The following is a 16,998-nucleotide window of genomic DNA, read 5'->3' as shown; positions in this document are numbered from 1 at the left end:
ACTGAAATAACTCCTTTAATGCATTCATTCATATAATAATTCACTATGTATTAAATGACCATACATTTATCAGACACTTAGTCAAGTGTTGGGGATACAGTAACAGGACTGAATTAGCTTTTGTCCTTATTTTCTCCTTTAGAAAAAATTTAAAAGCCTAATGTTTTTTTTCTGTTAGTTTAGTTAACCTCTAACTTAGTAATTTTTCTAATGTGTCTGTGAAACAGGAGAACTAAGTGGATAACAGCTGCAACACCTAATATTTATTGAACACTCACTCTATTCTAATCACTTTACACATATTACCTTATTTAATCCTAATGATTCTTTGAGTACCAACATAATCACTATTGTAGATGAGGATGAGGAACCTGATACTATGTGTCGGGTTTGCCTACTATAGAATTTGTGCTTTTCAGCACTGTGTGATAGATTACTACTAAATTGAATAAGTCTGATCTTGCATTTTATTCTAGTCTAGTGGTCAAACATAGTTTTTGCCTGATTGTGTTAAAATTTACACTTTGATTTGCCAGAGCATTATCATCTGAATAAATGGATCAAATCTGTTACCTGTCCTTAGCAGCAGTATCTTTGTTCTTTACAGAACCTGACTTTATTGCTGGATTATCATTTTGGGAAGAGAAAAAATAGATGATGTTAGAAATATTTTTTTAACTAGCTTCAAGTTGTTAACAATATTTGGGACACCTGCAATTTTCTAGTAGTTCATTCTAAATACATTAATTGGTCTGAGTTCAACAAGTAGATTATGATTCTTCTCATCAAGTTGGTTGACATCCTTCTCAAACCTGCAATGACTCACATGGCTCTAGGAAGGTCTGGGTTGTTGGTTTGTCAGTGATAAGTTTTTTCACTACTCACTAATGCATGAATACTCTGAATGTTGAATGTCTTATTCAAGTATATTTGAATTTATATATTTGGAAATGTATATTTTTGAGGTTTATAACAGGCTTATTTCCTGAAGGCAATAAAAGAAATGTCAGATTTAAGACAAAACAATATAGAATTTTAATTATCTAAAGGAGTAAGGGAGATAGCATTGCTTTTTAGAAAATTCTTACTGTTTTAGCACTTCTTTTCCAAAAGATATTTAGATTGCTGTATTTCATTTAGCTGTTTTCTCTTGAACATATTGGTGCATTTATGGGTATAAGTGAACATATTACATTGTGTTGTCTTGCACAGTTGCAGTGGAGAAATACTTCTTTAAATTGCTTTTTTCTAACTTAACCAGTGCTATTTCAATGGACAAGATTGAGGGCAAGTGATTAGAATGGCTAAGGATAGGACTCTGAAGACAGACTTGAATTTGAATGGTGCCTTTGTTATGTGTAAGCCATGTAACTTTGGGCAATTTAATCTCTCCAGGTGTCAGAATGTTCATCTGTAAAATGGAAACAATAATAATTCCTGCCTCATATTGTGTAAAGGATTAAGCATGCTTTGTCCTGGACATATACTAAATGCCCAATAGCTCTGGAAGGCTAGTTGTTTTATGTATTTTTACTCAAGAAAGTATCAGTTTTCTTATTTTTTATTTATTAAACCATCACTAAAACAATAAGTGGTCTCAGTGATTAACATTATTGCTAAATACAAAACAGCTCCTGCAAGGAAGAAAAGCAACAGGGTTATTTTCAAATATCATTACTTGATTCTGGTAGTTAATATTGAAGAGTTTTGAATTCATATCTAATTCTTTGTATCAAATGAAAATCGTTTGGAAATTACAATTTATTCAAAGTCTGTGGAAAATGGAGTTCAAATCTAAGTTCTGTTACTTATTTATTGTGTACTTCGGGCAAATTACTTACTCTCTCTGGGCCTCAGTCCCTTGTATGTGTAATGGAGATAATAAAAATACTGACCTCATAGGGTAGTTAGGAGAGAAGCAAATGAAATGATACTTGTAAACTGTTTAGGACAGCACATACTCAGCACTACACAAAGATTAACTCTTTTTTTTTTTTTTTTGTATTTTTCTGAAGTTGGAAACGGGAAGGCAGTCAGACAGACTCCCACATGCGCCTGACCGGGATCCACCCAGCACGCCCACCAGGGGATGATGCTCTGCCCATCTGAGGTGTTGCTCTGTTGCAACCAGGGCCATTCTAGCGCCTGAGGCAGAGGCCATGGAGCCATCCTCAATGCCCGGGCCAACTTTGCTCCAATGGAGCCTCGGCTGCGGGAGGGGAAGAGAGAGACAGAGAGGAAGGAAAGGGGGAGGGGTGGAGAAGCAGATGGGCACTTCTCCTGTGTGCCCTGGCTGGCAATCGAACCGGGACTCCTGCACGCTAGGCCGATGCTCCTAACACTGAGCCAACTGGCCAGGGCCTAACTCATTATTTTATATTGACAGTTTTCAACTGGTGTGCCATGAGAATTTTTAAAATATGCAATACCAGACTTCTTTTCTCGTACACTGTCAAATTAAAAAATTACAAGAGCTAACACTACAACAGCTGTCAGGTGTGAATTAATCAAAATTATACCTATATTTTTTTCAGATTGGCAAAAAGTACATCTTTTGCTGTGCCACAGAATTTTAGTAGTTTGTGTGCTATGAGATGAAAAAGGTTGAAAATCTGTTTTATATTGATAGTAGTAACACAGCTAAACTTGTTTTTCACACAACTATAGTGATAAATATGCATTTTGAATCATGGATGAAATAATTCTTTATTATCATAAATGTTGACTAGCTGGATATATACATAAGAAATATGTCAGTTATAGAAAAGTCACAAATTCAAAATCTCCTTGAAAATAGAGCCATTATTTAAAAGAAACTATTCACAAGATTGTATATAATTATTGTAAATGATGTTTAATCTATTGTGTTTAGCATTTGTAGCAATATCATTATCTTTAATTCTGCCTTTATAAGCTCAGGCATGGTTTGACCTACATTTTCCTGCTTGTTACTTTAAGAGACTGTTCAGTCAAGGAAGAAACTGAATTGTGTAGGACAGTCTAGAAGCAATTACCCTGAACTTGAGAATAGTCTTACTGGAGAGCGATTGCTAAGAAATAAAGCATGTTTGCCTCTGTGGCTCTGATAGAATTATAAAGTGACTAGTGGTTCTGGTGACTGGAAAAGTCAGAATCCAGGAACAGGAAGAATTTTGGATTTGACAACGAAAGCCCTGGGTTTAAGTCCTGTTGTTGCCACTAATTGAACATATATAACTCTAGGCAATTTGATTGTTTCTTTGCTCATCAGTTTCTTTTTTTTTATATAAGATAAGGTTAATGTCTGCCCTGCTGTTCTCATAAGATTGATTTTTAGGACCAATAATATAAATATGAAATCCCTGGACATGTGATTAATGCTTTCATTTTTATTAATGTCAGGACAAGGTGAACAACTAAGCCTTTTCGTTTCTCAGTGGAGCCATGGGTACATGGTTGGGTTATGAGAAGAGAAATGAGACGGGATATTTTAAATTGAATTTTTATGGGTGACACTGGTTAACATAATTATACAGGTTTCAGGTACCTAGTTCTACAACACATCATCTGTACAGCGTAGTGTGTGTTCCCACCCAGGTCAAGTCTTCATCCATCACCCTTTATCCCTCTACCCCCTTTTTCACCGTTCTCTACCCCACCCCCTTGGCAATCACCCTACTATTATCCATGTCCATGAGTTTTTTGTCCTTTTTGCTCTATCCCTCCATCTCTCTCATCCACCTTACCCCCCACAGCTGTCAGTCTGCTTTCTATGCATGAGTCTGTTTCTATTTTGCCTGCTAATTCATTTTGTTCATTACATTCCACATATGCGTGAAATCATATGGTACTTGTCTTTCTCTGAGAAGGAATATTTTCTCTTTAAATTCTGTTCTACTAAATTTAATTACAATTAATTTCATTCTTTTTAATTTATTCTAATTTTATTTAAATATATGACTTTTCTCCACAGCTTATGATTTTGCCTTGTTTGGCAGAATGACAACAAGGGAGGAGGAACTGGGTGGGGCTGGATTAAGGGAGAGGAGAGGGTCTTGATGTAAATCTGGTTTCCAGAAAAAGGTATGTATGGCTGAGTTTGAGCAAACCTTTGTCATCCAGATAAGGTCTTAGTGAGACTCTTAGAACTTTTGTGAGGAAAATAAGGGAAGAGATGGTAGAATCAGTTTTTTGTTGTTGTTTTTGAGTAGAGGGAGGTTTGGAAGGGGCATCTGTGATTCCTGTTAGGGAGAAAGGAGAAGACTGGCCCATATAGGAGCTCCTTCATGAAGTAGCAGAACTGACCTAGAAAACAGATGACCTATATAATTGCATTCTAGGACACTCTAGGGTCACCTTTGTTTGGGGTTTCTAGAAACTGAAACTTTCTTCAAATCTACAATTTCCTGTCCATTTATCAACAATTGTTAAAGTTAAAATATCCTAGAGCAGCAGAGAAAGACATGTATTAATTGGGAAGCAGGCCAGTAGAAGGAAAACTTGCCTTTCCTGGTTAAAAGAAGGGAAAAATGTGAATCAGAGCTTGGCTGGTGGCCATGAAAAGGGAAGTAGATAAATCCATCATATTTCTATTTAGTGTTTGTTCTCACAGTGCCTCTCAACCCTAATGGGCCCGTGGAGAGGAAAGAGGTCAGGAGATGCCGCTTAACCCTTTACTGGCTTTATCCCTCTACCCTGCTTTTTACCACCAGCTCCATCTCACCTGCTAACTTCCTTCAAGAGTTTCTGTTTTGCTACAAAGTCCTGCCCTTTTCTACCTCAGGGTTTATGCCCTCAGTGGCCCAAGGCTATCGAAGTTCTTTGTTTTCTCTGCCTAGGTGATGACTTGGGAGGAGTTCCACCAATGTCTCTGGTAACTCATAATAAATTGTCTTGCTCAACAAACATTGATGAATACTGAAGTATTTCTGCAGATAATAATGGGTGTTCTACATTTCTTCAGATCAGCTGAGAACTTAGCCATTCTTTCTTATATTATTTTTATAATATGATGTTTAATAAGGTTTAAATGAATTTATATGGTTAAGTTTGGGAAAAAACATATTGCTGGGTTGGAGACAGACTATATTACAGAAGGATTAACATGGTTGCATTGGAAAATAAAAAGGCATCAAAACCATCAACTTGGGTGTGTATGTAGGCACTACTATGTACTGGCTGTATGACTTTGGGAAACCCATATTACTTCTAAAATTTAGTTACCTCTGTGGAATGGAGATAGAAATAATTTAAAAACTAAGGCTAGAAGGATTCTCCTTTAGTATTCTAAAGACTACTTGTTTTAAACCCATAACCAACTCAAACTCAATGATGAGGGCATAGAATCTTTAACATTTTAGTAGTTTCAAAGACAAGGATATCTATTTTCACCATCACTTTTAAGGATTGTTTTCGTAGTTTTAGGCTATGTAATAAGGCATGCCAAAAAGAAAGAGAAAAAGAGATAATTATGGGAGGAAAAAAGCATACTAAGAATAACTGAAATGCAAACTGATTTGGACTCATGTAAAGAACAGAGTTGAGAATACCCAGGAAAACTTAGAAAAATGGTTGGAGATATTTTTTCTACTAAATATTATATGCTCTGTCAAGTTTACACTATGAATACAGAATTAACAAATGGATCAAAGGAGGAGACATAGAGAGGCTTGAATCTGGTATCTAGCCCTTGACTTACTGAGTGTATGTGTTGTCCTAAGCATGAGATAAGTGCTTACTGTAAATCTAGTGTAGTTTAATCCTTACAACAAAGCTGTAAGATAGATATTGTTATCCCCAATTTACAAATGAAGAAACTAAGATTTAGAGAAGTAAAAAACATCTTACCCGGTGTCAAAATTGACATTAGAGTTCAGATTGTACCTCACATCAGCCTCTCTCACCGGGTATCTTATACAGATAAACCACAAAAGAGTAAGTGATTTTACCAGTTTTGTTGATGGTAAGGCAGATAGAGGGAGTTATCAGAAATGACATTAAGTGCTTATCTCACGCTATACCTACAAAATATTCTACATAGATTGGAAAAATATGGAGCCAAGGGTAAAAGATTGTAGCAGGGGTAGAAAGTTGAAGAAAAGAAACTATAAGTAGTTATTTAATTGAAATTGGACTGGGGAAGAACTTTCTAAGCATAGAAACTATAGCAGAAATTAAAGAAGATAGGTTTATAGAAAATTTAAATATCTGTGCATCAAAAACTATTATAAACCAAATTTAAATGCAAATAATAGACTGAAACACAAATGAAGATATTTATACAATTATGATATACAAATTATTAATATCTTTACAAAAAGCTTTTACAAATCAATAAAACCACAAATTTCCTAAGAAAAAATTGTCAAAAGCAATACACAGGGTAATCATAATTTTAAAAAATTACTCAAAAGTAATAACAAGAAAAAATAACAAAAATTGAAAGTAGACACTGTTTTTACTATGAAATAAGTATTTTATGGAGATGTTATGCTACATTTATGAACATTTAAAGTATAGGAACTGAGTTATCCTGCTAAATATCCGTTTCATTGGCAGAATACAAACAAATGCCATAGAAAAAGTTTATGTCTTTTCTTCAGAAATTTTATTTTGGTGAATTTCACTTAAAGAAATTAGCAGATGAAATGTCAAGATTATTGTACAAAGATATTATTATGATGTTAGATGTATTAGACAAAAAGAAAAACAACTTAAATAATAAATATTAGGAAACGTTTGAACAGTTTCTTGTGAATATGAAGAGTAGGAATCAATTATTAAGATTGTGTTTTTTTTAGTAATTCCAAGATGGCATTGAAATAGGCTGATGTTTCAACTGCCACCTCCCAGGACCAAATTGGATTACAACTTAATTTAAGAACAGTCATCTTGAAAAATCAACTTTGGACTAAATGAAGAGAAATCTATAACCAAGGATCACAGAAGAAGCCACATTGAGATTGAAGATTTGGTGAGAAGACCATGCAGCCATAAGAGGAAGTGAAGCTGTTGAAAAGTGGAGGCAAATGTTATGGAGCTTCAGGCTTTTATGGAGCTACTGTCATCTCTAAGCAGGAGGCAGTTGATTCTTATACATAGGTTGGCCTCTCCCACACTACCCAGGCACAGAAAATGACACAAACAGCGAACAGAGCATAGCTCCAGACAGGTAGCCCACAGCAGGTTACAAACAATGGCTGACACAAACCCAAGAGGACCCAGAACCAACACAGCCAGTAGTGGGTGGCATACAGCACCAATGCTGGACTCAGCTAACTACACAAACAGCATGCACAAAAGAGGAGTCCAGCAGGCACCAGACACTGCAGAGAATAAATAGGACATCCGCTGCACAGGGTCTAATACACATGATCAAGGTTGACCCTTAGAGCCAGCCAGCCTGAAAGGATAACTGCACCAATGAAAGGACCAACTTTTTCAATACTCCATGCAACAGGCAGGTAAATTCTACCCTCAAGAATCATTCTTAGAACAAGGAACTTAGGTGACCTGGAGGTTAGTACCACTGAGCCCATCTTACTAATAAAGACACCACAACAAATTTTGAAGTTAGATAGCGCTACCTAATGCAGAAACAAAATAGGCAAAGAAATACAACCCAAATGAATCAACAAGAGAAATGCCCAGAAAAAGAACTAAATGAAATGGAAGTAACTAAACTACTAGATGCAGAGTTTCAAATAAAGATTTTTGGAAGCTCAAGGATATTAGAGCAATAATGGATGATCACATTGAGAACTTAAACAGAGATAGCAAGCACGAAAAAGGACATTGAAATAAAAAAAGAACTAGTCAGAAATGACAAATACAATATTAGAAATAAAGACTGCACTAGAAGGAATCAACAGCCGGCTGGATGAGGCAGAGGATCGAATCAGTGATTTAGAGAACAAGATGAACAAAAACACAGAAGCAGAGCAAAAAAGAAAAGAGGCTCAAAAAGACTGAGGAAATTCTAAGAGACCTCTGTGACAACATGAAGAGAAACAACATCTGCATCAAAAGGGTTCATGAAAGAGAAGAGAACAAACAAGGGATAGAGAAGGTGTTTGAAGAAATAATATCTGAAAAATTTCCTAAATTGATAAAAGAAAAAGTCACACAAGTTCAAGAAGCATAAAGAGTCCCATTAAAGATGAACCTAAGGAAGCTTACATCAAGACACATCATAATTAAAATGCCAAAGCTAAGAGACAAAGTAAGAATACTAAAAGCTGCAAGAGAAGAGCAGTTAATTACCTACAGAGGAGCCCTCATAAGAATGACATCTGACTTCTCCACAGAAACACTTGAGCCAAAAGACATTGACAAGAAATAAAGTGATGCAAAACAAGAACCTACAACTAAGACGACTTTAAACCAGCAAGGCTATTATTTCAAATTAAAGGAGAAATAAAAAGCTTCCCAGACAAAAAAAGACTCAAGGAAATCATTACAACCTAATCAGTACTGCAAGAAATGTTAAGGAGCCTGCTATAAAAAGAGCAAAGGAAAAAAAGAAATAGAGATAAAGATGATTGTAAGTTTAAAGAATAAAATGGCAACAAATAAGTACATGTCAATAATAACCTTATTGTAAATGAATTAAATGCTCTAATCAGAAGACATAGGGTAGCTGCATGGATAAGAAAACAGGACCCATATATATGCTGTCTGCAAGTGACCCACCTCAGAATAAAAGATACACATAAACCTGGGATGGCGAACCTTTTTATAAAAAACGCCCACTTTTGCAGTGCTGGTCAATCTGGTCCCTCCCACCCACTAGTGGGCATTCCAGCTTTCATGGTGGGCGGTAGTGGAGCAACCAAATGGCGCCATGATTGGCCCACCATGAAAGCTAGAACTCCCACTAGTGAGTGGGAGGGACCAGGTTGACCAGCACTGCAAAAGTGGCGGTTTTTATTAAAAAGTTCACCATCATGGACATAGATTGAAAGTGAAGGAATGGAGAAAGCATTTCTTGCAAATGGAAATTAAAAAAAAAAAGCCTGGGTAGCAATACTAATATCTGACAGAATAGCCTTTAAAATAAAAGCTGTAGTAAAGTATAAAGGTCACTACATAATGATAAAGGGAGCAATACAACAGGAGGATATAACCATTGTAAATATTTATGCATCTAATATAAGAGCACCTAAATATATATATAAAGCAGAGTTTGATGGACATGAAGTGCAAGATTGACAGCAATACTATAATAGTTGGGGCTTTTAATACCCCACTAACATCAATGGATAGACCCTCCAGACAGAAAATTAACAAACAGCAGCCTTAAATGACACACTAGATCAACTGGATTTAATTGATATCTTCAGAACCTTTCACCCCTGGATAGTTTGACGACCCCTGGATAGTTTTCTTTCTTTGTAGTCTATTTTTCCGGTTTTGGAATGAGGATAATGCTTGCCTCATAAAAGGAGCTTGGGAGTCTTCCCTCCTCTTGAATGTTTTGAAATAGCTTGAGAAAAATAGGAGTTAGCTCTCCTTTGAATATTTGGTAAAATTTGCCTGTGAAATCATCTGTTCCAGGACTTTTGTTTGCTGAAGTTTTGTGATAAGTATTTCAATTTCATTTTTTGTAATATGTCTGCTCAGGCTTTCTGTTTCTTCCAGATTGAGTTTTGGAAGATTGTACATTTCTAGAAATTTATCCATTTTACCTAGGTTGTCCAATTTTTTGGCATATAAAGCTTCATAATATAATACTTTGTATATCTGTGGTGTCAGTTGTTACTTCTCCACCTTCATTTCTAATTTTATTTATTTGGTCCAATCTCTACTTTTCTTGATGAGTCTGGTTAAAGGATTATCAATCTTGTTTATCTTTTCAAAGAACCAGCTCTCGGTTTCCTTGATTTCTGTATTGTTTTTTAGCCTCTATGTCATTTATTTCCACTCTGATCTTTACTACTTACTTACATCTACTTCCTCTGGGCTTTACTTGTTGTTCTTTTTCAATAGTTCTTTTCGGTGCAGGGTTAGGTTGTTTATTTGAGCTTTTCTTTGCTTCTTAAGGTATGCCTGTAATGTTATAAACTTCCCTCTCAGGACTGCTTTTACTATGTCCCAGATTTAGGGTTATTGTATGTTCATTTTAATTTGTTTCAAGTACATTTTTTATTTCTCCCTTGGTCTCATTGTTAACCCATTCATTATTTAATAACATTCTATTTTAGTCTCCATGTGTTTGAATGTTTTTCAGTTTTTATATTGTAGTTAATTTCATGTCACTGTGATCAGAGAAGACTGATATGATTTCAATCCTCTTAAATTTACTGAGACTTGTTTTGTGTCCTAACATATAGTCTATCTTAGAAAATGTACCATGAGCATTTGAAAAGAATGTATATTCTGGTGCCTGGTCCCTACCGCCCACTAGTGGGCGTTCCAGCTTTCATGATGGGCCAATTATGGCACTGTTTGGTTGCATGGTAGGGACCAGGTTGACCAGCACTACAAAAGTGGGCGGTTTTTATAAAAAGTTTGACGACCCTTGATAGGCCAATATCCCCGATGAACATCGATGTTAAAATTCTCAACAAAATATCAGCAAACCCGATCCAGCAATAAATCAAAAAGATCATACATTATGATCAAGTGGGATTTATTCTGGGTAGGCAAGGCTGGTACAATGTTTTCGAGTCAATAACTATGATCATCACATAAACAAAATGAAAGATAAAAATCACATGATATCAATAAATGCTGAAAAACATTTGATAAAAATCATTATCCGTTTATGATCAAAGCTCTCAGCAAAGTGGGAATACAGGGAACATACCTCAACATGATAAAGGCCATCTATGACAAACCAACAGCTAACATCATGCTCAGTGGGCAAAAGTGAAAAGCAATTCCCTTAAGATCAGGAACAAGACTGGTGCCCCCTTTCACCACTGTTATTCAACATAGTTTTGGAAGTCCTAGCCACATTAATCAAAAAGGAAGGAGAAATAAAAGGCATTCAAATTGGAAAAGAAGAAGCAAAAATGTCATTTCCTGATGACATGATACTATACATAGAACACTCTAAAGTTTTAGTCAAAAAACTACCAGACCTGATAAATGAATTTGGCAAAGTGGCAGGATATAAAATTAATGTTCAGAAATCAGTGGCATTTTTATACACCAACAATAAACTGTCAGGATGAGAAATTTAGGAAACAATTCTTTCACTATTGCAACAAAAATAAATAAAGTACCTAGGAATAATTTAACTAAGAAGGTAAAAAAACTTGTACTCAGAAAACTATAAGACATTGATAAAAGAAGTAAAAAAGATACAAGCAAGTGGAAGCATATACCATGTTCATGGGTGGCAAGAATAAACATCGTTAAAATGTCTACTACCCAAAGCAATCTATAGATTCAATGCAATTCTTTTTAAAATACCAATGGCATACTTCACAGATTTGGAACAAATATTCCAAAAATTTATATGTAACCCAAAAAGAATCCTAATAGCCTCAGCAATCTTGAAAATGAAAATAAAGTGGAAGGTATCACACTTCCTGATATCAAGTTATACTACAAGGCCATTGTAATCAAAATAGCTTGTTACTAGCATAAGGAGAGGCATACAGATCAGCGGAACAGAACAGAGAACCCAGAAATAAACCCACACCTTTAGTCAATTGATATTTGACAAAGAAGGCAAGAGTATACAAAGGAGTAAAAACAGTGTCTTTAATAAATGGTGTTGTGAAAATTGGACTGGTACATGCAAAAAAATTAAACTAGATCACCAACTTACACCATTCACAAAAACTCAAAATGTATAAAAGGCTTAAATATAAGTAGTGAAATCATTAAAATCTTGGAAGAAAACATAGGCAGTAAGCTCTCTGATATCTTACATAGCAATATTTTTGCCAATATATCTCCATGGGCAAGTGAAATAATGTATGAAGTAAACAAATGGGACTATATCAAACTAAAAAGCTTTTGCACAGCTAAAGACACCATTAACAAAATAGAAAGACAACCCACAAAATGGGAGAACATATTCGCTGATACATCTGATAAGGGGTTAATAACCAAATTTATAAAGGTCTTCTAAACTCAATACCAGGAAGGTAAAAAGCTTAATTAGCAATGGGCAAAGGAACTGAATACACATTTCTCCAAAGAGGACACACAGATAGTCAATAGACATTAAAAAATGTTGAACATCACTAATCATCAACGGAATACAAATTAAAACCACAATGAGATACCACCTCACACCTGGCAGAATGGAGCTCATTAACAGATCAACATATAGCAAGTGCTGGTGAGGATGTGGAGAAAAGGGAACCCTCCTGCACTGCTGGTGGGAATGCAGACTGGTGCAGCCACATGGAAAACAGTATGGAGATTCCTCAAAATATTAAAAAGAGAACTGCTTTTTGACCCAGCTATCCCACTTGGAGAAATAGCCTAAAAATCTCAAAACACTGATTCAAAAGAAGATATGCATTCCCATGTTTATTTCAGCATTGTTTATAATAGCCAAGATCTGGATACAGCGCAAGTGTCTGTAAGTGGACAAATCAATAAAAAAGCTGTAGTACATATACACAATGGAATCCTATGTGGTCATGAAAAAGAAGGAAATCTTACCTTTTGCGACGGCATGGGTGGCTTTGAGATTATCATGGTAAGTGAAATAAGCCAGGCAGAGAAAGGCAAATATCATATGATCTCACTTATATGTGGAATCTAATGAACAAGGTGAACTGAGGAACGGAATAGAGGCAGAGGCGGGGTCACAGGGAGCAGAGGGACAGCTGTCAGAGGGAAGGAGGAAGAGGGGACAGGATTAGAGAACGTGAAGGGATTAGTGAAATGATATATTCATAATACATAGATACAGATAACAGGACAGCAAGTCCCAGAGGGAAGGAGAAAAGAAGTCAGGGGCCAGGGGACAAAGGTGATACAATGGAGGGCATGTTGTTGGGGGGTGAGGGTGTTATATTGAGTGGGACACTTGAAACCATGTTAACAAAATAAATTTTAAATTTTAATAAATTTTTTAAAAAAGATTGTGTTTTTAATATCTATTTTGTGTAAAATTGTGTTTTTTAAAATTTTTTTTAAATAATTTTATTGTATTTTTTTTTTATTTTTTATTTTTTATTTTTTTTCATTTCTGAAGCTGGAAACGGGGAGAGACAGTCAGACAGACTCCCGCAAGCGCCCGACCGGGATCCACCCGGCACGCCCACCAGGGGTGATGCTCTGCCCACCAGGGGGCGATGCTCTGCCCATCCTGGGCGTCGCCATATTGCGACCAGAGCCACTCTAGCGCCTGAGGCAGAGGCCAAGGAGCCATCCCCAGCGCCCGGGCCATCTTTGCTCCAATGGAGCCTTGGCTGCGGGAAGGGAAGAGAGAGACAGAGAGGAAAGCGCGGCGGAGGGGTGGAGAAGCAAATGGGCGCTTCTCCTGTGTGCCCTGGCCGGGAATCGAACCCGGGTCCTCCGCACGCTAGGCCGACGCTCTACCGCTGAGCCAACCGGCCAGGGCCTTAAAATAATTTTATTTTTAATCGGGCGACATCAATAAATCAGGATACATATATTCAAAGATAACATATGCAGGTTATCTTGTCATTCACTTATGTTGCATACCCATCACCCAAAGTCAGATTGTCCTCTGTCACCTTCTATCTAGTTTTCTTTGTGCCCCTCCCCCTCCTCCTTTCCCGCTCCCTCTCCCCCCTCCCCCTGTAACCACCACACTCTTATCATTGTCTCTTAGTTTCACTTTTATGTCCCACCTATGTATGGAATAATGCAGTTCCTGTTTTTTTCTGATTTACTTATTTCACTTCGTATAATGTTATCAGGATCCCACCATTTTGCTGTAAATGATCTGATGTCATCATTTCTTATGGCTGAGTAGTATTCCATAGTGTATATGTGCCACATCTTCTTTATCTAGTCATCTATTGATGGGCTTTTTGGTTGTTTCCATGTCCTGGCCACTGTGAACAATGCTGCAATGAAAATAGCCCTGGCCGGTTGGCTCAGCGGTAGAGCGTCGGCCTAGCGTGCGGAGGACCCGGGTTCGATTCTCGGCCAGGGCACACAGGAGAAGCGCCCATTTGCTTCTCCACCCCTCCGCTGCGCCTTCCTCTCTGTCTCTCTCTTCCCCTCCCGCAGCCAAGGCTCCATTGGAGCAAAGTTGGCCCGGGCGCTGGGGATGGCTCTGTGGCCTCTGCCCCAGGCGCTAGAGTGGCTCTGGTCGCAACATGGCGATGCCCAGGATGGGCAGAGCATCGCCCCCTGGTGGGCAGAGCGTCACCCCTGGTGGGTGTGCCGGGTGGATCCCGGTCGGGCGCATGCGGGAGTCTGTCTGACTGTCTCTCCCCGTTTCCAGCCTCAGAAAAATGCAAAAAGAAAAAAAAAATTTAAAAAAAAAAAAAAAAAAAAAAAAAGAAAATGAGGCTGCATGTGTCTTTACGTATTTTACGTCTTTACGTACAAAAATTGTGTTTTTAATATCTATTTTGTGTAAAAATTATTTTACATTAAGAGAAAAAGGAAAGATATATTGGATATATGGTGTAATACCAATCTTGTTTAAAACACCATGTGTGTGACCATGTATAGCAAAAGGGAACAAAAGAAGATTTAAATTTTCTTCTAAGTTGTTTTTACTTTTTATATTTTGTTTATTTCTACAATGAATACATGTTGCTTTAATGGTTATGAAATGTTATTAAAGTTACCATTTTAGAAATTGTTGTGGAGAATAATAAGAAAATATGGCTGAGATACTAAGAATAAATTAAGGTTTTTAGAAATATTAATTTTCTTTATTGGACCCTCAAATAGAAAATTCAAATTTCAGATTTAATTTTTTATGACTTGATAGTAGATTTATAAGCTGAGAAGATCAAATAATTTTGCTGTGTCAGCTTGTATAGCATCGGTTGAGTTGAATTAATTACAGCAAGTGCTGTTAGAGCTAAAAGTACAAAGTAGAATTTTCCTTTCTTCACATTCTATTATTTAAACTTTGATACCAGCTGGAATCATTTACAACTTGCACATATTACTGTGTCCTAATAAAAAGTGAGCTGAATGCATTTTTTCAAGATAGAATGAAGTTAGCATTTTGTAAAAGCAGAAAGACAGCCCTAGCCTTCATCTTGAAGTGTCTAGACTCAGAGAGGTCCTTAGTTTCTTATATTTATTTCTTAAAAAAATTATAGGTACCATACCATCTCTTGCAGAATCAGGTTTTTGGCTTTTACATGGCTTGTTATTCTGGACTTTGATAATATGTAGAGAGATAAAGTTTGAGAGAGAAATTAGGCTTCTCATAATAACTGTGAAGGAGGATGGTTATGGGAAAGTACTTTACTATACCAGTGTTTTCATACGGAGGGAAATCGTTTTTTGCATTATCTTTATTATAATAGAGTTGTATGTCATGGGCATATACATTTTAAGTTCTGGGTCATATTTTCTTGTGTATTTGGCACTACTGCATTTAAAAATTATTCTATCCAGATTATCAGTGCCATTAATTTGATATGCATATGTCAGAGCATTTCTTTATTGTGTAGTTATCCAAACATTTTCTACAGACTTCTTTTACTAGAATCCATCATATTTGCTGTTTTTCTGTGTATTCACTTTTAAGGGAACTTCGTGTGTTTTTAAATCTATCAGTAATAAGCATTTGTAAACTGCTGTCATGCTAAGTAGATGACATTCTTTCATGTTCACTAAATGTTTGTTTTTTGTTTCTTTGTTTTTAGGGTGACTACGGATCCTACTATTCACGAAGTTCTAGAAAGGTAAAGAAAATTGACTGAACTAATCAAATATATTACTTTGAGTTTCCCTTTTCGTTTTCATTATAAACATGGACTCAAATAAAATTTTATATAAGGTGCTTCTTTTTAACCAGTTTACTATTTTTTATTAAATTAGAGAACAATTTAAATTTTTTTATAGTTTTGCCTAGTGGGGCCACCTGGTCACCTGGACACATGGTAGGATGGTCGCTTGAGAGTGTTCACTGTATTCCACATCTGGCCATCAGTTGTACAGTTTGTGGCTTGATCCTATGGCCTGTAAGAATAGCCATGTCTGCTGGAGACTAATGGAGCATTAGTTTTCCATTAATAACGCCATAAAAACCAAATGTTCATTAGTACATTCACTTTCGCCTGTTTGAAAAGCCTACATAGAAGTCCAATTACAATCAGTTGTTTGCTTCTAGATCTGGAATTTTACAAGGAGAGCCAATTTGATGATTTTAATAGTGAGAGACTTTGTTTAACAGTGAGATACTCTGATGTGCCTGACTCACTTTGAGGGCTGTTCTGCTCAGTGGGCTGTGCAGGTACTTTTTTGCTAAACAATGCTGAGTAAATGCAGCAACTCTACCTCTCAGTTTCCCATTTTTCCGGTTTCCCACCATTTTTCTTTCCATATGTTCAGAATATAAACTGCTCTTTCTGCTTTTAGTCTGGAAGGTAGCCATTCTTTTCAGTTGGCAGGCCATGGTAAGCATTAAGGCAAGACTACATTTGAATGTCAACTCTGTTGGCCCCCTGGTCCTGGACCTGAAGGTACTGAGTTGTTCTGTGCTTCAGTTTCCTCAGTGAAAATGGATTAGTAATAGTACCTACCTCATAAGTTTGCTGTAAGATAGAACATTTAACTCAGTAACAGAAGAAGAACTCAGTGAATATCAAGTATTATATTTCATGTTATCATGGCTTAGTGTTTTTTTCTAAGGTGACTGCTGCATTCATATGTATAGATTCATATGTGTGCATATGATGTGTTACAGTAAAAGAAAACTGTAGAAAATGCTTAGGTTGAATTATGTGAAATTTTCACTTTGGTGTGGCAAAAAATAGTCAAGCACCAGCTATTTTGAATGGCTAAACCCAGTAATGTAATAACTTTTAATTTTATTTTCTATCTATGAAAACTTTAGTAATATTGCTTCTTTAAAACATCTCACTGTAATTCTTTGAAATATAG

At 36.4% G+C, this 16,998-nt stretch overlaps 1 protein-coding gene across 1 annotated transcript in view; it reads left to right on the top strand.

Annotated features, from left to right (window-relative positions):
• ANK3 (ankyrin 3) overlaps positions 1-16,998 on the top strand; it is a 755,326-nt gene that overhangs the window by 122,327 nt on the left and 616,001 nt on the right. The window contains exon 2 of the mRNA XM_066348428.1: positions 15,759-15,797. Coding sequence (XP_066204525.1) covers positions 15,759-15,797 — 39 coding nt within the window. The remainder of the gene's footprint in view (positions 1-15,758; positions 15,798-16,998) is intronic.

This window comes from Saccopteryx leptura, chromosome 9 (genome assembly GCF_036850995.1).
Source record: "Saccopteryx leptura isolate mSacLep1 chromosome 9, mSacLep1_pri_phased_curated, whole genome shotgun sequence".
In the NCBI taxonomy this organism is placed as follows: Eukaryota; Metazoa; Chordata; class Mammalia; order Chiroptera; family Emballonuridae; genus Saccopteryx; species Saccopteryx leptura.
This window is presented reverse-complemented; position numbering and strand designations above follow the sequence as displayed.